General features: G+C 38.6%; 4 protein-coding genes across 10 annotated transcripts in view; all 4 read left to right on the top strand.

Moving 5' to 3' along the window:
* The window catches only part of ehbp1l1b (EH domain binding protein 1-like 1b), a 29,170-nt gene extending 17,998 nt beyond the window's left edge, over window positions 1-11,172 (top strand). For 4 of the 7 annotated variants that reach the window (XM_084401177.1, XM_084401175.1, XM_084401176.1 and 1 more), the window contains 13 exons: window positions 142-846; window positions 1,853-3,076; window positions 3,382-3,622; window positions 3,708-3,880; window positions 4,560-4,608; window positions 4,704-5,258; window positions 5,343-5,412; window positions 5,515-5,564; window positions 6,950-7,070; window positions 7,166-7,265; window positions 7,361-7,434; window positions 9,475-9,589; window positions 10,036-11,172. In XM_084401177.1, the coding sequence (XP_084257303.1) occupies window positions 142-846; window positions 1,853-3,076; window positions 3,382-3,622; window positions 3,708-3,880; window positions 4,560-4,608; window positions 4,704-5,258; window positions 5,343-5,412; window positions 5,515-5,564; window positions 6,950-7,070; window positions 7,166-7,265; window positions 7,361-7,434; window positions 9,475-9,589; window positions 10,036-10,123 (3,565 nt within the window). In that variant the 3' untranslated portion in view covers window positions 10,124-11,172. The remainder of the gene's footprint in view (window positions 1-141; window positions 847-1,852; window positions 3,077-3,381; window positions 3,623-3,707; window positions 3,881-4,559; window positions 4,609-4,703; window positions 5,259-5,342; window positions 5,413-5,514; window positions 5,565-6,949; window positions 7,071-7,165; window positions 7,266-7,360; window positions 7,435-9,474; window positions 9,590-10,035) is intronic. The other 3 variants (XM_084401174.1, XM_084401173.1, XM_084401178.1) reach the window with 3 other exon arrangements.
* Window positions 7,635-24,780, top strand: part of faub (FAU ubiquitin like and ribosomal protein S30 fusion b) — a 35,126-nt gene continuing 17,980 nt past the window's right edge. The window contains exon 1 of the mRNA XM_084401183.1: window positions 7,635-7,638. The gene's annotated coding sequence lies outside the window, so the exon portion shown is untranslated. The remainder of the gene's footprint in view (window positions 7,639-24,780) is intronic.
* rab1bb (RAB1B, member RAS oncogene family b) lies at window positions 11,567-14,108 on the top strand. The gene is made up of 6 exons (XM_084401053.1): window positions 11,567-11,882; window positions 12,205-12,277; window positions 12,361-12,456; window positions 12,542-12,637; window positions 12,759-12,890; window positions 13,236-14,108. The coding sequence occupies exons 1-6, from the start codon at window positions 11,869-11,871 to the stop codon at window positions 13,428-13,430; spliced, it is 606 nt and encodes a 201-aa protein (XP_084257179.1). The 5' UTR covers window positions 11,567-11,868; the 3' UTR covers window positions 13,431-14,108.
* frmd8 (FERM domain containing 8) lies at window positions 17,224-24,568 on the top strand. Its single transcript, XM_084400973.1, has 10 exons — window positions 17,224-17,382; window positions 17,816-17,903; window positions 18,024-18,191; window positions 19,585-19,686; window positions 19,780-19,838; window positions 20,672-20,838; window positions 20,963-21,184; window positions 21,262-21,535; window positions 22,366-22,588; window positions 22,694-24,568. The coding sequence occupies exons 2-10, from the start codon at window positions 17,816-17,818 to the stop codon at window positions 22,804-22,806; spliced, it is 1,416 nt and encodes a 471-aa protein (XP_084257099.1). The 5' UTR covers window positions 17,224-17,382; the 3' UTR covers window positions 22,807-24,568.

The raw sequence follows: 24,780 nt of genomic DNA, 5'->3' as shown, positions 1-24,780 counted from the left end.
GCATAGCTTGCTTGTTTGATTGATTAAATACTGGCTGGTGATTTTCGCGTCTAAATCAAAAACAGCCTTTTTGTGAATGGAAACCATTTGTTTTGTCATGGTGTAATGTAATTGTGTCATTTAAATGTCCTCGTCCTTTAGTTATGAGACCATGACATCTATACTACAGCAGCCAAGTGCTGAAGAAACTGATGTTCAAGATGACACGATCTTGGACAATCAAGATGGATCTGTGGTTGAAATTCTCCCTCCCGAGGCCTTCTGTGACACCAAAATGGAGCATCCAACTGATGATGAGCCCCAGGAACACCTAATCAAGGATTTGTTACCGTCTAGCGAGTTACAGATAGATATTCAGACTGCCGAGCCGGTGGCCATGAGCTTGGTGGAGTGCTTGAAACTGGCTGCCAGAGAAACTCAAAGCGGATCCATTAATTTCAAAGCCCAGGATGAAGGAAGTCCTTCTAAACAGAAAACCCAGCGTACATCAAAAAGAAATGACAAAAGCATGAAGATGGAATTAAAGTCTGAGAGTGTAATATCAAATGAAAAGATAAACAAGGAGACATGCTTGCCTCTGGAAACCACAAAAGAAGACATACCTGCAAAGAAAGGGGTGCAAAACATCAGTGCTGGTGGTAGTCTGGTGGTAGACTATGAGGAAATAAAAAAACACGAAAGCCCAAAAAGAAATGGACATGGAGAACTTCTGCTTGGCAAGATGACTCCTGGAAAGATAAAGATAAAGACAGCAGATTTAAGGCCTATGGCAGAGGAGCTGGAATTTGAACTGGGTCAGGAAGACTTAGGGACAGTGTGGTCTGCTGAGCTATATATGGATGGAGGGTAAGTGCATGACCTCTGCATGCACTGCCTCTCATTTTTATGACCCTCCTTATATGATCGGCACGATTTTGGCAATGTTCCGTCTGGCTGACAGTCAAGCGTTCTAATCGTTATTCGTATTTGTCTGTGACATGGGCTGGTGGTGTCTGTGTGTGACATAAAGCAGTGCATTTAATGTATCTTATGTCTAAGAGATGGGTTGGGATGCACTACCATTAAAAACTTTGGGTCAAAGATTTTTTTATTAATACTTTATTCAGCAAGGACACAATCAAAAGACATTTATAGTTACAAAATGTTTCTGTTTCAAATAAATGCTGTTCTTTTGAACTTTCTATTTATCCTGAAAAATCCTGGAAAAAAAATATATCACTATTTTTCACAAAAATATTAAGTAGCACAATTGTTTTTAACATTGATAATAATAAAAAATGTTTCCTGAGCACAAAATTAGCATATTAGATTGATTTCTGAAGGACCATGTGACACTGAAGACTGGAGTAATCACTGCTGAAAATTCAGCTTTACCAGCACAGGAATAAATTCAGTTTTTAAACTGTAATACTATTTCAAATTTTAAAAAAATTTACTGTATTTTTGATCAAATAAAGGCAGCCTTAAGAAGTTTCTTTAAAAAAAATCTTTCCGACACAAAAATTTGAGTGGTAGTGCATTATGAGCATGAAACATATTGTGTTGGTTCCTTTTTTTTAAAGTGCAGGCTTTGATTTTGGGCTCTCTGTGGTTTATCAGAAAGGAATAAACAGAAATTTCACAGCTTGTTTGTCTATTTTGCAACTGCTGCTGCAAGCTTGCAAAACATTGTTAGCAGAAAACGTTACACAGCGACTGTGGGCTAACGCTGCTGTTTGTAGCCCCTTGCTGGAACTGATTGTGCCATTTTCACTTAATTGCATTTTTACTGAAAAACATTTGGACGCTATAATAACCAAATTGGTAAGGTGCAACATTTTGATATTTTGTTCTGGTGTCCCATTTCTCACAGACCAGAGGAATCCTCAAAACAGCCAATACCACAACCAAGAGATTTCACTGCCATACAGACACTTGAAGCACCTCAGACTGCCTTTCCATCAGAATCTGTGTCTATATTAAAAGACACTACACTAACGGAAACTATTTCCCAACCGGTTAACAAAGTTATCCCTCCTTGTCAAGATGAGTGTATGCAGTCACCACCCCCAGTGCCTTTACAGGAAGTCGGCCCTGATGCCATCAATCAAAACAGTAGCGGTGCAGCGGATAACAAACATGTGGTTCCACATTACGATGAAAAAGGAACCACTCCTTTACATGTAACTACAGAGGCAACAACTGTAAAGACTGCTCAGATGTGCGATGATGTTGCAAAAGAGATGAGTGAGAATAACTTATCACCACTAGAGGGCGACACTTCAAAAGTTGAGATGGAAAAAGAGAGCAGCCCAGTCATCACTAAGGCATCAGAACGCATTACTGTAGCAGCCACAGTGAAGCCAACAGATATAAACATTGATGAGAATGTTATTTCCGGGCAGGACATTTCTCCGAGAAGCTCTGTGGTCCCGTGGCCATTCCCCTCTCCTAAACTTGAAAGACACAGTGAGCCAACAAAAGGTACAGAAAGTTCCTGTCTAAAGGATGACGACCTCTCAGAGGAGAATGTTCTGTTAGCAAAGATTTGTCAAATGGTAGAAGAGGAGACGACACAGCCTCCAGCTCCTGCTCCACGCACTAAGAAACGCTTGATCCCCTGCAAGTCTGATTTCGAACTTCCTCCAACTCCTCCCCTGCAACTCAAGTCTAGCATGAAACTGCCCATGGAAGTGATACAGACAAATTTAGATCAGACTGAGATCACAAATACTATTGGACCTCAACCATCAGTGATTTCTCATGATGAGATAGATGAGAAAATTGGCATCAGTCAGTCTCAGACTTCCTCTGTGCCACTGGAGAATTTGAAGTTAGATGATAGAGAAGCCAATGCTAGAAATGCTGTTTTAGATGATAATGTCCGGTTAAACAAGCAAGAACAAAATGTCCAGCTGGAATGTATGGCAGCTGAAAGGGAGTGCCAAGATACGCCAGCTGTTAAGCCCACAAACCAGACAGAGAACACAGAAACAGAAGCTGAAACTAAGAACAAGGAACAACCAGATTTAAGTATTGATAGAAGTGAAGAGGCTCAAATAGAGCAGGATAGACCACCATCAGTGCCTGATGAATTGTAAGTTTGAGTGGCGTGTAAACACTAAAATTCAGCCTTATTTTACCATATTATGTTGTTTGAGTACCATAATATATTGTTGAACACTGTTTATTAATATTTGCATGTCTTTTCATCAACCTTTAAAACAACACCCAAAATTTTCTAAGCATTGCAGAGGAAGACCCATTTTGCATAGCAGAACAATTTCATTTTTACTTTAACTAGGTGAAGATAGAACAATGATGAGGAATTGTGTATTTATTGTAGCACGGGGCAAAGAAGTCATGTCAGAATGTCTTACATATTTACTGTCCTTTTGACAGGTCTGGTCATCCTCAAGAAAAGGATTCCTCTAATGTAACCCCAGAGGCTAAAGGGAACGAGACACCATCTGGGAGCCCAGGCAGTGTGCAGGTTAATGGCCAGACCACTGTAGACGCATGTCATGTGATTGTGCCCCCAATACGCAGTAAAAAGAAAATTATTCCACCACCTATGGACCTCACAATAGGAAATACAATAGATGAATCAAATAAAGAGGGTTCAGCAGTGCCTGCATGGGATGTGAGTGGCATTTGCTGTTTAAAGTGCATGTTAAATGTAGACTGTTTTTAGTTTTTTCTAATCAGGTCTTTTTCTTTTTTTACAGTTTGCCAGTCCACTGCCCAGTCCTGGTCTGGTGACCTCCAGTCAGTCCTTGCTGAAGTGGTGTCAAGAGATCACTAAGAACTATAAGGGAGTAAAAATCACAAACTTCAGCACCTCTTGGCGTAATGGCTTGGCGTTCTGTGCCATCTTACATCACTTCCACCCTGAGATAATGTGAGTTTCATGTCTTTCGTACCCAGCTCAAAACAAACTTATTCTTTCTTAGTATGATTCAATTTATTCAAAAGCCTAAAAACCTATTTTATAGATTACTTGGTTCAATTAACAGCCATTTTGTAAAAAAAAATATAGCGATGTATTTGTAGCATATCGGTTGATAGCTTTAAATTTAATACCTAATTCTGCATGTTAATTTTCTCTATTTTTTTATTTATCTTTGCCATCATAACACTTTAATTTTTACATTTTTGGCAAATTCAAAATGAATATCCATTGTTTATATTGTGCAATATAATGTTGTGATGCCTAAATTAACTTGCAGAATTTAAAATAATTTATTTTATTGTTAATTTTTATAAATTTTATTTATACAAAGTAATGTAGAATATTAATATTGGAAACTCATAGCTTATTGTTCATATATGACAACAATTACAGAATTAATTAAAATGAATTATAAAATAATTACTTGAATGACTCTCCCAAATACAGATGTTAAAACAAAACTAACTGCTAGGGTTCAAAAATTCTTTCAAAGGCTTTATTTTAATTTATATATTCTTTGTCGCCATTTAACTGTTAACTGTACAATTAAAACATTCATTAAACACTGTAAAACATATCTGATTGAATGAATTTGTTATTATGTACTGACCTAGTTGTTGTTTTCCAGTGACTTTGATGCATTAGAGCCTCACAACATAAAGCAAAACAACAAAAATGTAAGTTTGTTTCAAGCAGATGTTCCATATGGACAATTTTTAACTATAAACACAAAACAAACCCATTCTTGCTACCTATTTTTCTTCTTTTTCAGGCTTTTGATGGTTTTGCATCACAGGGAATCTCTCGTCTGCTGGAGCCCTCAGACATGGTCCTTCTCTCTGTGCCAGATCGTTTGATCGTCATGACGTACTTGTGCCAAATCCGTGCTCACTTCACCGGGCAGGAGTTGAGCGTGTTACAGATTGAGCAGAACAACAGTCAGTCCAGCTACGCAGTAGCCGGGCCAAACCAGCAGGCGGATGTACAAGCAGCTGCCAAATTCTGTGCGGAGAGGCTCCAGGCTGGATCTGTGTCAGGAGACAATAACAGCAAGGACTCACTGGGAGAGGAGGGAAGTGACTCTGTGGCGAAGCCCAACGGAGGTCTTGTTCCTCCACCTCGGACTAAACGTGCGGGAAAGGATGAGAAGGGCAGTAAGGATACACAAGAAGGTGCGCAGACACCTGTGGCCCCGCCACGACCGAACGCAGCTGCTTCCAGATCAGGATTCGGGCACATACGAGATGCGGATCTGGTGAAGAAACAGCGGTCACGGCTGAAGAGTGAATCCATGGATGAGCCTGATTCAAAGGAGCCACCAAAGGAGGTAAAGGACATTAAATGTTCCCTTTCCTCGCATTTATGTTTCAATATTTAATCTAATAGTATCTTTTCTACTAACCTCTGACAGTCAGAAAAACATGAACCAACAGTTCAAGGAACAAATGGCTCAACAGCTGCAAGAAAAAGTGCTGAAATAGGTAACCTACCTAAACATCTTCCTAAAAAATTATTGAATTTGGAAAGATTTGATATTACACACTCTAATTTACCTCTTTTTGCCATTTGATATGTGTTTGCAGAACCTCACGAAGAAAACCATGATGTTAAATCAGCAGATAATGAGACAATGGTCAGTATGCCCTCTGTCTTTGAGAAAATTACATCTTTAAAAAAAAATGAAATTCTTGGATAACCTCAAAGCTTGTGATTTTAAAATATAAAATTTGCCAATTTGCATGTCAAATACATAGACAATGTCTTTTTTTAATAGGGTTGCACAATATATTAATTAAATGAATGAAATATTAAAATGTACAAATCGTGATATGCATATCGCAATGACTTGAGATAACTAAATGATTTTATTACTTAAAAAAATTACAAAAAAGTGTAAAAGTTTTAGGTTGATGCAGATGGCAGAGAATAGACTGTTACTCGTGATCATCTCGCATGTCAACAATGATCTCATAGCAAACTGAGAAGAGTCACCTGCAGTTGCTGCAGAAGATTTAGAGAATCGTGAAACATGTATTTTGGTTATATATATATATATATATATATATATATATATAATTTAAATATAGGATTATCATAAAGCATATCGCATTGTTTAACAAGTTATCGCGCATCACATTTTTCATCAATATTGTGCAGCCCTACTATCTAAATTTACAATAACCATCATAGAATTCAAATTCTGGGGCTGGATTCACAAAACATTCTTAAAAATAAAAGTCCTCTTAATTGCGGTTTCCTCTTATTTTCTAACTTAAAAATAAAGGTAAGAATATTTTGCATTCCCAAAAAGATTTTTTAGGAAGGCTCAGTTTGTTTGTTTTTTTCTTAAGACCCACTCACGTCTGGTGTAGACACAGTGTTAGAATGTATCTTAAGAAATTTCCTTTTAGTGAATCCGGCCCCTGATTCACAAGCTTTTACCATCCCATATTTAAAGGTGCTGTATGTAACTTTTTCACTCTACTAAAGCATAAAAATACCATAATATATTTGCATATATTGAGGAAATATGCTAAGTTCACTCGTTTCTCTGAAAAACACTTCTACAGCCAGTCATTTTACTTTGAAATGTGCGTTTCCAGGCTGGAATGTTTGTTATTGTTTTGGTCTGTGATACTGCACAGTGACAATTTGGCAATTTTCATTGTCCATTGCGCTTGTTCCTGTTGCGTGTCCTCAAACTGGCAACCCGTGTGAGCGCCGTCCAGTCTGAGGAGCAGGTGGCGGGAGAAACAACGATCTCCGACATTTTTAATTGGACTGCAGTACCTATTTTGACCACTAGTTGTCATTCTTACATACCGCACCTTTAATTTCCTTGTTTCCAGGAAAATCAAGCCTGTCCTTTCCTCTCCATTATCTTTGTGCATCATCTCTCTTCTTCCCCATTTCCAACCATTTTCGCTTTCTTTTTCTCTCTCTCTCTGTCTGTGATACTCTCTTGTCTGGTTTTATGTATGTCTCCCTGTGGTTCTCCCTGTGGTACTTCCTGGCCAGTGTCTACAGGACACCAATCAGTATGTGTTGAGTGAACTCCAGGCCCTGGAAACCGAACAGAAGCACATAGACAGAAGAGCTGATGTCGTGGAGAAAAGGCTCAGAAAGCTCATGGAGACAGGTAAGAAAAAAACTCACATAGAAAGAAAGAGTTAAGCTGATTTTAAGTTAACTCTTGGAATGCAGCATGATACTTCATTATTATCTGTTTAACAGGAAGTGATAAAGATGAAGAAGAGAAGCTGATTCAGGAGTGGTTCACTCTGGTCAACAAGAAGAATGCTTTGATCAGGAGACAAGACCATCTGGAGCTGCTGTATGTCCTGATAATATTACTCGCATTCACAAGTGATATATAAGACACAGTCACTCAGTCCACACCGATAAACATTAATGATGTTATCCTTGCAGGCAAGAAGAGCAGGATTTAGAAAGAAGGTTTGAGCTGCTAAACCGAGAGCTCAGAGCCATGATGGCTATTGAAGGTAAGACATGTAACTGATATGAGTTATTTAATGGAAACGCTGGTCAGTCACAGCTTAACAATACATTAATATTTTGCCTGATGTTGATAAATCTAATATATAAGATTAATTTAATAATAACAATCCTGACTGATAATCAATAAATGGCTGGCATTACAAAAATGAAATCAGTCCATTTAAATTTGTGCTGTCAAATCGATTAATCACATCTAACATAAAAGTGTGTTTACATAATATATGTGTATTATTCAATTTTTATATATGTATGTGCGTGTCTGTATATGTACATATACATACATACACACACACACACACACACACACATACATATATATATATATATACACTGCTCAAAAAAATTAAGGGAACACTTAAACAACACAATGTAACTCCAAGTCAATCACACTTCTGTGAAATTAAACTGTCCACTTAGGAAGCAACACTGATTGACAATCAATTTCACATGCTGTTGTGCGAATGGAATAGACGACCGGTGGAAATTATAGGCAATTAGCAAGACACCCCCAATAAAGGAGTGGTTCTGCAGGTGGTGACCACAGACCACTTCTCAGTTCCTATGCTTTCTGGCTGATGTTTTGGTCACTTTTGAATGCTGGCGGTGCTTTCACTCTAGTGGTAGCATGAGACGGAGTCTACAACCCACACAAATGGCTCAGGTAGTGCAGCTCATCCAGAATGGCACATCAATGCGAGCTGTGGCAAGAAGGTTTGCTGTGTCTGTCAGGATAGTGTCCAGAGCATGGAGGCGCTACCAGGAGACAGGCCAGTACATCAGGAGACGTGGAGGAAGCCGTAGGAGGGCAACAACCCAGCAGCAGGACCGCTACCTCCGCCTTTTTGCAAGGAGGAGCAGGAGGAACACTGCCAGAGCCCTGCAAAATGACCTCCAGTAGGCCACAAATGTGCATGTGTCTGCTCAAACGGTCAGAAACAGACTCCATGAGGGTGGTATGAGGGCCCAACGTCCACAGGTGGGGGTTGTGCTTACAGCCCAATACCGTGCAGGACGTTTGGCATTTGCCAGAGAACACCAAGATTGGCAAATTCGCCACTGGCGCCCTGTGCTCTTCACAGATGAAAGCAGGCAGCAGAACGTTGTCCATGGCGTCTCCAGACTCTGTCACGTCTGTCACATGTGCTCAGTGTGAACCTGCTTTCATCTGTGAAGAGCACAGGGCGCCAGTGGCGAATTTGCCAATCTTGGTGTTCTCTGGCAAATGCCAAACGTCCTGCACGGTGTTGGGCTGTAAGCACAACCCCCACCTGTGGACGTCGGGCCCTCATACCACCCTCATGGAGTCTGTTTCTGACCGTTTGAGCAGACACATGCACATTTGTGGCCTACTGGAGGTCATTTTGCAGGGCTCTGGCAGTGTTCCTCCTGCTCCTCCTTGCACAAAGGCGGAGGTAGCGGTCCTGCTGCTGGGTTGTTGCCCTCCTACGGCTTCCTCCACGTCTCCTGATGTACTGGCCTGTCTCCTGGTAGCGCCTCCATGCTCTGGACACTATCCTGACAGACATAGCAAACCTTCTTGCCACAGCTCGCATTGATGTGCCATTCTGGATGAGCTGCACTACCTGAGCCACTTGTGTGGGTTGTAGACTCCATCTCATGCTACCACTAGAGTGAAAGCACCGCCAGCATTCAAAAGTGACCAAAACATCAGCCAGAAAGCATAGGAACTGAGAAGTGGTCTGTGGTCACCACCTGCAGAACCACTCCTTTATTGGGGGTGTCTTGCTAATTGCCTATAATTTCCACCGGTCGTCTATTCCATTCGCACAACAGCATGTGAAATTGATTGTCAATCAGTGTTGCTTCCTAAGTGGACAGTTTAATTTCACAGAAGTGTGATTGACTTGGAGTTACATTGTGTTGTTTAAGTGTTCCCTTAATTTTTTTGAGCAGTGTATATATAAAGGGGGGTGTCCGTTAACACACACACAAATAATCCCCTGCTTGGCCCATAGCTTCAGTAGTCAGTATTTCATCACTCACATTCATATTCCATCACTCAGACTGGCAGAAGACTCAGGCCCAGCAGCACAGAGAACAGCTACTGCTGCAGGAGCTGGTGTCGCTTGTCAACAAGCGGGATGAGCTGGTCAGAGACATGGATGCAAAAGAGAGAGGGTGAGTCAAGTTTGAAATTGCGTACTCTCTGAGTAGGTACTACATTTGAATTTGAACTTACTTTGCGACCGTTAAAAAAGTATGTTCTATATAGTATGACTGTGTATTATAAATGTAATCCGGACGTACTACATCCGCCATGTTGTCATTATCATGTGACCTTCCAGCGTCAGTTACGTCTCTTCACTGCTATTTATAAATCCTCTCCCATGGCCTCATGGGATAGTAAAGTGTCCATCGAATGCACACTTCAGAATCTTACCGAAGTAGTAGGTCATCCGGGGACTTTTTGCCTACTGTTTTTCGAATACTACTCTGCTGGCGTACTGTTTTTCGCATACTGTATAGTAAGGAAGTATCCGATTTCGGACGCAGTGACTGAAAATTATAAATGGGTTATGTGATTTTTCAAATACACATGCTCTGTATGTATTTTGTATGTGCAGAGCTTTGGAGGAGGATGAAAGACTGCAAAAAGGTCTGGAGGCAAGACGTAGAAAATTCAGCAACAAGGAAAAGTGTGTTCTTCAGTAAAGACTTCATATGAAAACTGAGGCTCACTGCACAAGAGACAATCTAGATGATTTTGACTACACCAGGACATTAGTGTGCCTTGTTTTAACTTTCAAAGACATTTGGCTTCAACTTTAAGCCCTTCCTCACATCATCTTCAAGATTTCAGTGACATATGTGGGATGTATAGCATGTACTGGTTATACCCTGAAAGTTTACACAGTGATTTGAAGGTTCTTCCAGGTTGCACTGGTAAAGAGCTTGATATTATAAGCAATATTACTTTAAATCTGAAAAGGTCTTTATTGTTTTCTTGGACAATAAACAAACACCCTTCTCATTACTGAATGGTTACAGACAAATGAACTGAACGCAAGACATAAAAGGGAGTAAAGAGAAAAATCCTACATACTGCTGTAGATTGCAAAATAAAAATTATTTGAGACTTCTGTCATGTGACCTTCGTCAGGATTTTTTACATTTTTCAAGTGAACAAAACATTGCTCAAGCTACAAGCTACAGCAGGGAGTAGGATTGTTTTTCTCCTTTGTTAAGTTTTATTGGAAATGTCATTTTTCTTGGCAATTTTTTTTTACTTTGCTCCAGATGATTAGGATGATTTGACTTTGTCTTTAAGATGTATCGAACAGGCAAAGAGATTTGTGCCAAAGTTTGCTGTTTTTACATTATTTATTTAAGCGTGTTGTTTCCTGGTATGCCAAAATGTCTCTGTTGGGCTGTTGTCTTGTATTAGGCTAGCTGCAAATTGTATTCTCTGATCGTTTATCAGACAATGTGTCTCCAAATGAATGTATTCATACAATTGTAATGCATTGCAGTGCCTTTAGATATTTAATACTTTTTGAAAAGGGGCTTTTTATATATACCGAAGCCTGTATTTTCCAGTTTTAAACCTTGAAAGATAACACAAAATAAAAAAATATTTATGGATTGTTTATATATATACAAAAAGTATTTTGTCTGACTGTACTCTTTTTGATAAATGTGTTATTCATTCCTATTTTAAGATTTATTAGTGTTTTATTCAATAAAGTTTGATGCTGTTTGAATTAGTGTTGTATAAAGTGAAGTACTTCTTTTCTGGATAAAACATGGAGTGTTTTTTTGTTGTTTTTTACAACAAACTCAAACGTTTTACCTTAGCAGCTTGAGTCTCTTTAGTTAGGATCACAAATCATCCTGAGACTGGAGCTCTTTTGACTTGAAGTGAAAGAAAGCTAACGTTACACAGAAACCTCTAAGCAACCGCACTGAAACGCCTTGGGAACCACCTAAGTTACAACATCTAAGCATCGTGGCGGTTTGTTGTATGGGGCAAAAACAACACGCAGACAGACGTTTGATTCGGCGTGAACATATTTTATAACCACAAGAACAAGTAAACTTTACGTTTCTGTAATGTGAATTCCGGCTACATATACACAACATTACATATGAATAGATCCTACCACTAGGCGGCGAAAGCGGATAAGAAAAGCGGCGCATCCTCATCCGTCACTGCCGCACCTGCGCGGCTTGGAAAAACCTGAAAGAAGAGAGGTGGCGGAAAGTCAGGCTGGGATAATTTGGCAAGGAAATCTGGAAACGGCGCACAAAGGCTTATCAAAACTCAAAGATAATCATTTTGTTGCTACTATTCCAGGCTAAATACTGGCTCAGAGTCTGCGGTCAGCCGGTGAACAGTAAGCGACCCAGAGCGCTTCTACCAGCTGGACAAACAATAACAATCCCTTTGCTGTCACATCATGAACCCTGAATAGTAAGTCGTCTTACCCTATCATATATGAACATTTATGATGACCTAATAATATTTTAAACCTTTCGTTGACGGGTCAATCAAATTTTCTTTGCAATCGTTGACCAATTTCTATAATAATTAAATAATAAATTGTATGAATTGTGATACGAGTGACATAACAATTGTCAGACTGCAACATAGTTGCTCTGTAAATAAAAGTGCGATAGGTATTCATCAAACAGGACTATATATATAGTTTATATAGTCCTGTTTGATATATATATATATATATATATATACTCATATGTATATAAACTGTATTTATCTTTGCATATTTCTCCAGTGACTACTTATTCAAGCTTCTTCTGATTGGAGATTCTGGAGTTGGAAAATCCTGCATTCTCTTGCGTTTTGCAGTAAGTGTTTTCTTAACAGCATTTTGGGATATTTTTGGATATGAACAATATCTGATCTTGTGTTCTTGACAATTCTCTTCCAGGACGACACCTACACAGAGAGTTTCATCAGCACGATTGGAGTGGATTTCAAGATCCGAACTATTGAGTTGGATGGAAAAACTATTAAATTGCAGATAGTGAGTTTGTAGACTTTAAAATTCAAATTAAGAGTGTCATTTAATGTGAAACCACAGATAAACTGAGTCCCGTCCATGTTTACAGTGGGACACCGCTGGGCAGGAGAGATTCCGCACGATTACATCCAGCTACTACAGAGGAGCTCACGGGATCATTGTTGTGTATGATGTTACGGATCAGGTTTGTGAGACCCCTTTCTAAAAATGAGAAAATGAGACCCATTTTTATTGCTTGCTTAAAGATTTAGAGCTAAACTGAAATCTAAATGACACTAAAAAAGTTTATGCTGGTGCCTTTTCAGGAATCCTACAACAACGTGAAACAGTGGCTGAAGGAAATCGATCGCTATGCGAGTGAAAATGTCAACAAACTACTTGTAGGAAATAAGTGTGACCTCACTACAAAAAAAGTTGTCGACTACACTACAGCTAAGGTTGGTTGATAGGGCAGTATAATGAACTTTCTCTTTAGACTAGTTAAATGTGAAATGTGTCATTTCTACGCCAATCACATTCCCCGGTTTCACAGAAAAGGCTTAAGCCTAGTCCCAGACTAAAATGCATGTTTGAGCTAATTCAACTGAAACTTAAAATATGTCAGTGCCGTTGTTTTGTCTCAGGATGCACACCAGTAATGTGTTTTTTTTTCTAATGCATGTTAATAAAAGTTACTTAAATGTTCTAATTGAACTAAGGCCTAATCCTGGCTTAATCTAAACCCGTTCTGTGGAACCAGACCTTTGTATATTAACTTTTCTTAAAAAACCTTTTCTCCACAGGAGTTCGCTGACTCTCTTGGCATCCCTTTCCTTGAGACGAGTGCCAAAAATGCCACAAACGTGGAGCAGGCCTTCATGACCATGGCAGAGGAAATAAAGAAGCGCATGAGACCAGGGACTTCAGGGGGTTCAGAGAAACCTGATCTTAAAATCGAAAGCACCCCAGTGAAACAGTCAGGCGGCGGATGCTGCTAAAGCATATTTTCTCAGGGAGAGTGATGAGCATGACTGGACACTGATGAGTATTGTGTAGAGATGACCAATTTGGATATTAATGACAGACTTTCTCCTACATGGTGCTCAATAAAGTCAGAAATCATTACTGTTGTTTAACAAAGAAGCATTCATGGCTCTTCCCACATTTTCGTTGTGTTTGAAAATAAGATTAAAGCACAGACACACTCTGATTCAAATGAAGGTGAAACATGTCCAGATCACTGTGTTAATAGTTGATCCAATTAATTGATCCAATAGTGTGAATATTCATAACCTATGAACTGGGATTCGCAACTCTGAAGTGGTGCCTTTTCTTGTTCATGCTTTGAAGGAGATCAAGTGGTTGTTGGTCATTGTACATCAGCATGGTAAAGCAGTGACTCTCTAGCATTCCCATGTGGAGTTTTACTGTGGTTCTGTGATAATAAACTAAACTATGTTGTTTTGTGTGTATTAATTAGTTTCTCCTTTTATTTGTGTGTGCCTGTGACTATTTTAATTCTCTTATATAAAAGGATCTTAAAGGGATCTTACTTAAAAATGAAAGTCATAATTGATGTAACTTTCATGTCTCTCCAAACTGGTGGTGGGCTATGACATTCTTTCATCGAACGCAAAACAATAATAATAATAAAAACTGTTTTCATCTCAAGTCCCAAAAACGACACTCATTGAGTTTCATTGTACGGGGGAAAATCTAAATATCAGATTTTGTGTTCTACAGAAGAAGTTATACAGGTTGTGAACAAAATGAGGGTGAGTAAATGAAACTTGTAATTTTTGTAATTATTATTTAGTCAAAACGGTATTCGGAATAAGTAGGCCTACTTTTTAAACATTTAAAATTAATTGACATTTTACATTTAAAAGTAAACTGAAACTGCTGTTTTGAATCGAAATACTCCCCGCCCCCAAAACGCATTCAGGATCATTCCTATTGACCTGCAAACATCCGTTCTCTGAAGCAACTTAAATGGTCGCGTTGAATCGATTGTGAAATAACAATGGTCTAAAGAGCGATTTACACAAAAACTCACAAACATCGTCCATTCACACCTTGCGGTCGCAATTCAGAGATTCAAGACACTCCCACAACAATTCAGTAATAAATAGGCTACATTGATCAGTAGGCCTACCACCATTCTACCTCATAACAAATCAGCAGAGGCAACTGTATACGTGCAAGAATGGAAAGTGTGTGCACGAGTGATTCCGGACCACGCAAAGGGAAAAATAAAGATACTGAAGAACAAGGTTGGTATTCTTGATTTTCTTGACATTAAGAAATCAAGGTCAGTTCATCTGATCTGGTGGTCATAGATCTTAATATAAGCAGAGTGGTGTAATAAATCCACTAAAAAGTGAGTTATTAACATGAGAATGGCATAGATCTCATAAAAGCGTTTATTTCACATTTTAATGCATTTTTTTGACAATTGATAAATGATGTGCTCATTTTAGACCTGGTTGAAACCCAAGAAGAACTGAGCAAAGTGGAGGAGAATAATTTGATAACAGGACAAAAATCTTCCAGTTTCTCACAGACTGAAAACAAAGCAGGATCCAAACAAAAAATCCCCTGCCCTCTGTGTGGAAAGAGCTTCACACAAAAAGGAAACCTTAAGATTCACATGAGGATTCACACTGGAGAGAAGCCTTTCGAATGTCATCTGTGTGGCAAGAGTTTCTCAGATCCAAGGAATCTCAGAGATCACCAGCTCTCCCACTCTGGAGTAAGAGCGTTCGAATGTGATCAGTGCGGCAAAACATTTATGTTTGCAGCACACTTGAAAAGACACATGACAATCCATACAAATGATAAGCCTTACTTGTGCTCCGTTTGTGGACGGAGTTATTCACACATGGACCATTTTAAAGAGCACCAGAAATTGCATGCCAATGTGAGAGCTTATGTGTGCTTTGAATGTGGGAGTGCCTTTAATTTAGCCAGTCACTTGAAAGACCACCAAAAAATTCACACTGGAGAGAAACCGCACAAGTGCTCACACTGTGGAAAGAGTTTCACGCAGTCAGGATCTATGAAAAAACATGAGAGAGTTCATACAGGAGAGAAGCCATACATCTGCCCTTCATGTGGGAGGGCCTTCTGCCAGTCAAGTGGTCTACTGAATCATATTAAAAAGCATTGCCCTAAGTTGCCACAGTGAGAAAATGATGCAAAAATAATGCAAAATGCCAGTTTAAAGAAAGAATGTCATTTCGGAGGGTAATTTTTTGACAAAAAAGTAAATTGGGGAGGTCAAAGAATTCATTCAAACATTGACGTGAAATACCATAATTTTCTAGAGGAATGTTTTTTTTGTTGTTGATTATTTTTGCGCCAGTCTTAAGTGCTAATTAATTATGCATTGGACTGTATTGCACTCTTAAATAAAAAAATACTGACTTTAACTAATCTATTCATGTTTTGAAATTTCATTTGTTCTTCTGGGTGATAATATTCATGTTTTCCCCACACTATTATTATTTAATTTTTTTGGGGTGATCTATCCCGCATGCTTTATATACTAATATAATCCTATACATATCCGTTTAGAATCTGTGGTCATTTCATTTAGGAAATAGAACTTTTCCCAATCTTAAATCAAGAATTTATATAGGAAGTTTCTGTAATAAAGCCCCAGATCACAGTCCAAGATTAGAGACTGAATTTACTCCTTACAATATTCCTATATATATCCTATATATATGAAGATTTCAGATGCAAAAGCCTCTAAGTGCCATCTGAAAATTTCTTCTAGAATGATCATTTTTATCAAGCTTGTATATTTAAGTTCAGTAATTTCACTTAAAGGTATAGCGGAGGATTTTTTACTTCCGGGTGGATCACCTATACTATTGGTCCTCCTAATTGTCAATCATTCTGGTGAATCAATCAAACTTATTCAAAAAGTGGAGAGGATCTATATCCAGTCTTATCTAAAATTCGGAAAGATCCTCCACTATACCTTTAAATGACAATTCATAGGTAATTTTCATTGCCATTTAAGTGAAATTACTGAACTTAAATATACGAGCTTGATAAAAATGATCATTCTAGAAGAAAATTTCAGATGGCACTTAGAGGCTTTTGCATCTGAACTCTTCATATAATAACAACAACAAAAAGTAGATTCGAATGTATACTTTGCCCAAAATACCACAGTAGCCTACAAAAGCAAAAACTAATTCGCAGTTGAATGGAATATAAAATTAATGCTGTGGCTATTAAAACTATCCTCAAAAATATATTTATTATCTAGTTTAGGCAATTCAAAGCAGCAGCGGATGGCACTAACTCATGTCAATGATGAAATCACGTGGACCACTTTGGCGCCGCACAGAAATGATTAAAACCTAGAGAGGAGATGAGATTCTCCCATGAAGCCAAGTCAAAGACTTCAGACGATGCAGTCATTACTTATGAATGGTAGAATATGGTGCAATAGGCTAAGTCCCGCTCTAACTAAATATTTTATTTGACATAGCTATATGAATGTATTACCAGTAATTTATTCTGCGCCATAATTTAGCATAGGGTTTTAAAAATCTATATCCAGTAGTTTTATGCGCAAGATATAAATATATATACATTTTTGTATTTATTAAATGAAAAAAATAATAATTATAAAAGTTTATAAAGTTTATAGTTTTATAAAATTATATATTTGTTAGGATACATTTACTAGTGTTCACTGTGGTGGTGCGCCCTCTGTGGGCGATTAATAGTACGACGCTTCTTCATTCATGAAGATTGTTCCAGGTTTTTGTTGATTTCACTGGTGGGCGCTGTTTTGAGAACATTATCCAGATGCGCTTCTGCTGCCGTCACACTTTCAGCTCTTTTATGTAACTTAATCCATTCAAATATCGATGATTTCTGTCTGTTTTGATCGAGAAAGAAGCTTCTGAAACGAAGGACAGTGTCTCGGTATGTTGCTGTCTGAAGTTTGGTTGCCAGGCAGTTACTGGAGTAATGTTAGCTAGCTAACGTTAGCTGGTCAGAATAGGGACGTCAGCTGTGTTTCCTTTTATTTTCTTTCATTTCTCTACTTTTTTATAATATTATTGTATTTTAATCGATTATAAATGCTATTTATGCTACAACTTAGCAAAAACTAACTGTAAAATATGCAAAGAATACTTCAGGAATTTAAAAGTTGTTGGGTTAGCCTTTAATAATTAACTTCAACTTGTTAATGCTTAGATATGACTGATCATTTTGCTATGAAAACTACTATCTGAAATGATGACTTCGTTTTTCCTTAGTTTGTTAAGAATATGCCAATAACATGAAGCAGAAGTATCTTATATAACAACGTCTTGTGTTTCCTATTCAGTACTTGTGTTTGTTTTTGGATTAGATGGAGAGAGATGATGGCGACTTCCTCCCTGAGCCATCAGAGGACTCTCAGTCCCAGCGAGGAAGTGTGGCTTCCTCCGTCACCAGAGGTTTGTTCTCTGTTCCTTAATGTTTTGGTTTTTTTTTGGTTCCTCTCTGGATCTGACCGGAGATCCCAAGCTGATCATTGTTGACCTGAAATGACCAGTGTCACTCTTGTGTTTCTGCAGCTCAGGATTTGTTGGTGTACTTGGTGAGCGACAGTGCAGTGCACTTGACTTTGGAGGGTCTTGGCTGCATGAATGCACAGGAGCTCGGCCGCAATGTCCGGGAGGCTCTCAACATTCCCAACTCTGCCGTAGATGTGTTTGCTTTCTGGTTCTGCTCTCCTTTGCTTGGTAATTAATGCTCTTTTGTGCCCGGGCCAAATGTCAGTCTGATAGAAGAACGTATGACCTATTCGTATTTTGGCTATGAAGAAAGGCAAGACACAATGATGCCATTTACAGCCTCTATGGCTGATTTGCAAGTGAAGGGAGGGGACTTCAGGAAGTCCTCTGGGTGTTAATGCCACCAACTGGCATTTATGAATGATTTGATGTCTCTTTAAACAAAGGCATAATTTTACTTATTATCTATTAAAGGCTGGAATAAACCACACAACTTTTAAAATCTTAACAGATTTTTAAATATTAGGCATCATACACTTGCTAACTTTGTAATGGCTACAGAGGAAAAAACTGGGCATCATACACTAAAGGCCTGTTCACACCAAGGAGGACAACTATACATTTTTAATTATTGTTCTAATTCTTTGAGAATAGTGACCACACCATAACTATAACGATAATGACAAAGAGGAACAATATCAGTTGAATCACTTTCAGAATTTTTTTTCCTGCTGATGAATGATAAAATCAATCAGAATCAATCCGGAATCAACCCGGCTTTAAAGAGCTCGAGCATGCAAAACTGCAGCGTAACATAATAAACAGAACAGTATTGTTCATTTGTGTGGACGCTAACATAGTTATTGTTATAGTAGGCTAATCTTTATAGTTATCATTCTTGGTGTGGACGAGGCTTAAAGGTGTAGTAAGTGATTTCTGAGAAACACTGTTGAACATGGATTGGACAGAGCACCAAAACACACTTGCAGCCAATCAGCAGTAAGGGGTGTACGCACTCACGAGGGGGGAGGAGCCTGTGCTGCATAGTGTGTTTGTGAATTTGGGAGCGGAGCCATCAAGATGGTGGTGTGATCCATTTGTTGAGGGGCATGTTTTGGTGATTTAAAATATCAACAGCGTTTCTCAGAAACCGCTTACTGCACCTTTAACTTTCAAGTAACAACACAATCTTATGTGTTCTAAAATTGGCTCAAAATATCAGACATGTTTCGATATCCGCCAAATGAAAGGCATCATAGTCAGAAGCTAAAAAAAATTGAGTCTGTGCCCATCATACACTACAGTTTTTTCTGTGAAATCTGTTAACACTGACTGTCCAAAATCTGCAGGCTGTCTCTGACTTTTACCAATTGGCATTTAGTTGTCCTGACTGCAAATCGGGGCAAAAATATCAGTATTCCAGCCATTATTTAGACCTATATTCTAAGAATAACATTATTTGTGTTATAATAATGAAAAACAATACAATAAAAACATTTGTGTTTGATGATTAACAAAGGAAATATGCCCTAGTCAGTGTTTGATCATCATAATTTTTTTCTGAGGTCCTTCTTGTTGATTCCCGCCTTTTGCCTCATTCTGCTGTGATATGTTTGAACAGACCTGCAGTTGAAGCCGAAACATCTTCCCTACAAGTTGTGTCGTCAGTGGCAGGACCTGCTGTACCGCTTTACTGAGGCCCCTGCAGAAGACATTTCTCAAGGTGTGTGTTTTTTGTGTGTTTTGGCTTTTGCGTACTACTTCACTTCACCTGAAAGTTTAAGTGACTAACAAAAAACATCTCTGTGTTTTTCAGATGAGCCAATTCTAATGTACAAAAGAAATGTTTTTTGTCCCAGGTCAAAAGAACTTCAGGTAATGAACATGTTTTTAGATGTTTGTGTCTTTAAAGAGATAGTTCACCCAAAAATTAAGATTATGTCGTTCCAAATTTGTATGACTTTATTTATTTTTTTATGCAGAAACTGAAAAAAAGAATACATCAACTGTTTTATCCACACACTGAAAGTCAGTGGGGTCCAAAACAGTATTGCACCCCATTAACCCATATTAACTATATGGATACTGAGAAATCCATCAGATATCTTCTTTTCTGTTTTACAGAAGTTAGTGTGTCATACAGGTTTGGAATGACATAAGGTTGAGTATATGGTGTTTTTTTATGGTGATCTATCCCTTTAAGCCCAGTGCACACTTTGTGTTTTTCTCTGTCTATTACGATTGTTGCTTATCAGATTGTGCAATATATGACCCCAGAGAGATCTTGCGTAAAATCCAAGGCGAACATCAAATGTCTCTCATGTCAGACAGTACATCTTATCTAAGACTTTGGACTTGATTCCTTGGACAGCATTTGTGTCTGGAGTCATTTGGCTTTGGCAGTGGAGGTCATGACATGGACTGCTTATTCTTCAGAGCGATCATAACACGAAGGGACCTAAAGAGATTTATGCTGCATATCAATCATAGACACGCAAAATCTTGCAGCTGCTTGTTTTCAAAATTGTATTTATTTACAGAAATGGGAGTATTGATATATTAAATTAACCATGATTTGTGAACTGTATGGTCTTCAATAAAAACATTAATTTTTTGATTAGTCATCTTGAGGCCCCCTTGGATGAGAACCACTGCTATAAGATGATTTCAATTTCATGTTGTGTAACATTTTTATTTTGTAATGTCAGATTGAAGATGGAGGAGTGTTAAGGTTGCTTTATGACGAGGCAAAGACGAATATCTTGGAGGGTCGATACCCCTGTGACCCTGAACACTGGCTGACGTTGGGAGCGTTGTCCTGTGCTGTCGAGCTGGGGCTTGGGCTGGATGACCAGGCTCTAACAGCAGCAATCAGGTGATTAAATCATATCAGTGATTAAATGAGGATAATGTAAAGGTGTTCAGCTATAATTTTGTGTTGAAAATTGATCCTGAATTGCTGTAATTAATTTCAGTTTCTCCCCTTAATGTTATTCCAGAGAGAAGAAGCTGTCCTCATTCCTTCCAGCCCACGCTGCATTAGGAGGAGGAGGTTTTCTGTCCACACTGAGGGGGAGAGGAGGGCGGAATGCAGAGATGGAGCATAATCTCATAAAGGAGTATCGCACGGTCTGCTCCTCTGCTGCCACCGGACCCAGCCAGGAGCCTGTTGCTTTGCTGCACCAGTACCTCAAGAGCTGCCACACACTGCCTTACTACGGGTACGAATGACGCAAGCGTAAAGTTGTTCGGTCATGAAGTGACGGACGCTTACATTTGTTTATTTTTGCATTGGCAGATGTGCTTTCTTCATGGGTGAGATAGACAAGCCAGCCCAGGGCCTCCTTCACAGAGGTGGCCGTAAGGCTGTGAGTGTGGGCATCAGTCTGGAAGGAGTGTATGTCATGGATGTGAAAGAGAAGCATGTCCTCCTGGGTCTCAAGTTCAGCGAGCTGTCCTGGGATCACAGCTATCCAGAGACAGAGGGAGACTCGCATATACTCTGGCTGGAGTTTGATGGAGAGGAGGCTGGCGTGCATGTCAATAAGTTATTAAAAATTTATTCAAAACAGGTGAGCACACAATAAATGAATAACTAATAATGTTTTATACCATGGTCTGGGTGAATACTCGATTCTGATTGGCTGCAGGGTGTCCATTAAAAAGTGATAGAGGACACCTAATAAAGGAGTTCTGGTGAAACTGACTGTTTACCGTTCGAAATTAATAAATAAATGTGCTGGCTACATCAGCTGTAACCATAGCAACAGGCAGTCAAAGTATCCGTTTACAATTTATTGTATGAAAACAAACATCTAGTTAGCCGTTATACATGTGACTACCTGTGTGTTTTAATTATAGGTTAAAAAAACGCCCATGGCTAGACAAGCCTAACTTAAGCCTAAGCCTAAATTAACTTTCTGGCTGAGAGGTTCTACGAGCTGAGCAGACTATAAATATCTCCGGTTGCTAAATAAACCGTCAGGCGTAACCAGGGAAACCAAGTTATTGTTTGTAAAAACTTTAGATTTCAATTGTAAAACTAATTAAAATATAAACTAATGTTTTAAAAATGTGTTGTTTGGCAAGTGACCATGGTATAAGCGGGTTAATGCCCTTCGAGGTGTCCATTGTCAGGTATTAATGGACTTCGGTCGGAGGCCTCGCCGTCGTCCATTAATACCTGACAATGGACATCTCGTTGGGCATTAACCCTTACATATTTGACAGTGTAAGCAAGCATATATTTAAAATGTTTTGGATTATAGCAATAAAATATTAAAATGCAATAAAATTGTTTTTTTTTTTATGTAAAATTAATTCTTATTATTATTATACATTTTATAAAATGTCTCCATGATATACCGGTGCATTATTTACCAATATACTTTTTGTTTTCTAGGCCGAACTTATGAGTGGACTCATTGAGTTTTGTGTGGAGTTACGCTCTGTTGGTGAGTCAGCAGCCGCGGGTACTGACGGTGAGGTCACGCCTTCCCAAGAACCTACAGGTCAGGAAACCAATGAGAAAACTCGAGAGCGTCGACAGGGGAAACTGCGCAGACAGAGCAGCGTGGTCTGTAGTCGAGTCCATTCACTCAACACCATCAGCTATGTTGATGACGGTGAGGGACTAAAATTGTGTCCATGCATAGATGGACTCAGTGTTTATTTGTTAATGCCCATTCTGCAATAAATAAGCTCCATTTAATTTACATCTCTTGTTTCAGGCAAGGAGATTAAACGTCTAAAGCCCAAAAGAGCTGCTTCTTTCTTCACGCGACAGGCGCAGCCTCCCACTTACTCGGCTGTTCAGGTGACTGAAAGTTTAGAGCAAGGGTGAGCCCCGGCTTCAACACTGCCCTCTTCTCCCCGGTGACCAAAACTACATCTGTCCATTGAGTTCCTTAGAGACGCAGTGCAAAACCACCTGAATGGACAGATCGGACCAAGATCACAGACCGAAGAGCTAAACCACTATTTATAGAGGATTTGAACATTATGTCACAGGTTTAAGTTAACTTCGTTGGCTGTTAAAAAACGATTGTGAAATTTGCTTCACTTATGCTTTTCTGTCAAACTAATTTATGGACATTATGGTGCAAATTTAAGGCTTTGAGACGATCTGAAAGCTCTGTTTAGGTCACTGTTCTGAATGTAGATTCTACTATGCAAACATCAAACCAAACTACATCCCAGTGGCTGTAAATCAAGACTACAGCAGTTCAGCACTTTGATCCACGCCACTAATACAGCTAAAACTAGACCTTCCGCACCAAAGCGAACAGTCAATGCCTCTAGTATAGGACGACCTCTCTTATACACTAAACCAGGGCTGCAGTCTGTGGCAAAGCATTGCAAAGATGGCATAGTCACTTCTGTGTTACTTGTCTACTGAATGTGTTTGTTGGTTTGGCTGTCTGTTTATTATTGGGCTTGTTTGCATATGCCGACTTCTACTGAGCAACAAGGTCAAACTGAATTATTTTTTTTATTTTTTTTCACTGGTGACCAAAGTTAAATCATGAAACAACATGTTTAGTGTTGTTATCTACCTTGTTGCTCTGAAGAATCATGCCTTTCTGATGGGGTGCAATGTAATGCTCTGCTGAAAACAATCCAGGTCTGCATTTTTCAAGCAGAGAGAACTTTAATTAATACATCAAATCACCAGTTGTGTAGGTGCTTGATGATCAATCAGTGATGTGTTTCTATTTAGTAATGCTTTTCAAACAGTGTATGAAACCCTAAGCATTGTACTGTATGTCCAGGCTTTCAGAGCTTGAATGTATCTAACTAAATGAAATGTACCTGATTTTTTTTACTAAATTATTGGCAATGCAGGGCCTGACATTAATGTTTGTTCAGGAGAATTGCTAAAAATGTCACAGGAAGTTGTTTGATCTGGTAACTAAAGTGTCATGCTAATTGTCAGGTGTCATAGTTTATCTGATCGTAACAGCTGGTCCTCAGTGTCCAGTTATTCTCCCTGTGGCATCATCATCAAACAATTCAAGATTTTACCAATTTATGTTCATTATGCATCCTGTTTTGGTATTAATATGCACTGCTGTTTTACAAGCGACTTAAACGTTGAGGTTACCTGTAAAAGCTTAATGTCAAGCCTTGCATTAACAGGTCTTCAGTTACCAAACACAATTCTGTATTTATCCATGCATGACATCTGTTGTCTTAAATAGATTTTGTGGTGTGCATGTGTCTGTAATCATTGTTTTTACCTGCTTACACATGGGACTCGGACATTTAAAAGTGAGTAAAATTTTTAAAAAAAAATTTGTTTTGCATCACAAGCTGAATTGTGAAAAGAAAACGGCCAGCTGAATGGTGTAAAATGATCAGTACACACTGAAATCAGAAAATCTTGCATTTCTGTATTTATGCTAAATGCTTACATTGACGTCAAGATGTTAATCCTAAAATGCTTAATCCCAGATCTTCTGTACCTTATTATATTTTCCATTCTAAAACTAATCCAATATTTGTATTTCAATCTGAACATCTGTCATGCACATAATAACTGTACTGTAGATAGTCACATCTAGTCTGTCAATACTAATTTAAAGTGCCTTTTTTTTTTTTTTTTTACATACATTTTATCTGTTGTTGTAGTTTTGCTGTCATCTGTCCCTTGAAATTGTATCTCCACTACCTTTTGTTGTTTGTGAAGTTTTTATACACAAAATTCTCTACCAAGATTTGTGACTGTAAAATTAACTGAAACCATTTATATGCAACATTAAACCCTTTTTATTCCCGCTTTGTACTAACTTCTGGCATACTGATCAGTAAATAACTT

Source organism: Rutilus rutilus (genome assembly GCF_951802725.1).
Source record: "Rutilus rutilus genome assembly, chromosome: 25".
Lineage (NCBI taxonomy): Eukaryota > Metazoa > Chordata > Actinopteri > Cypriniformes > Leuciscidae > Rutilus > Rutilus rutilus.
Note: the sequence above shows the minus strand (reverse complement) of the source record. Positions and strands in the feature narration are given on the sequence as shown.

Bases quoted from the DNA above. Each gene is read 5' to 3' on its own strand.
- rab1bb (XM_084401053.1), top strand. The intron at 12,457-12,541 runs GTGAGTTTGTAG...CCATGTTTACAG, and splicing joins AAACTATTAAATTGCAGATA to TGGGACACCGCTGGGCAGGA. The intron at 12,891-13,235 runs GTTGGTTGATAG...TTTTCTCCACAG, and splicing joins TCGACTACACTACAGCTAAG to GAGTTCGCTGACTCTCTTGG.
- frmd8 (XM_084400973.1), top strand. From the start codon at position 17,816: ATGGAGAGAGATGATGGCGACTTCCTCCCTGAGCCATCAGAGGACTCT. The intron at 18,192-19,584 runs GTAATTAATGCT...ATGTTTGAACAG, and splicing joins GTTCTGCTCTCCTTTGCTTG to ACCTGCAGTTGAAGCCGAAA. The intron at 21,536-22,365 runs GTGAGCACACAA...TTTGTTTTCTAG, and splicing joins TAAAAATTTATTCAAAACAG to GCCGAACTTATGAGTGGACT.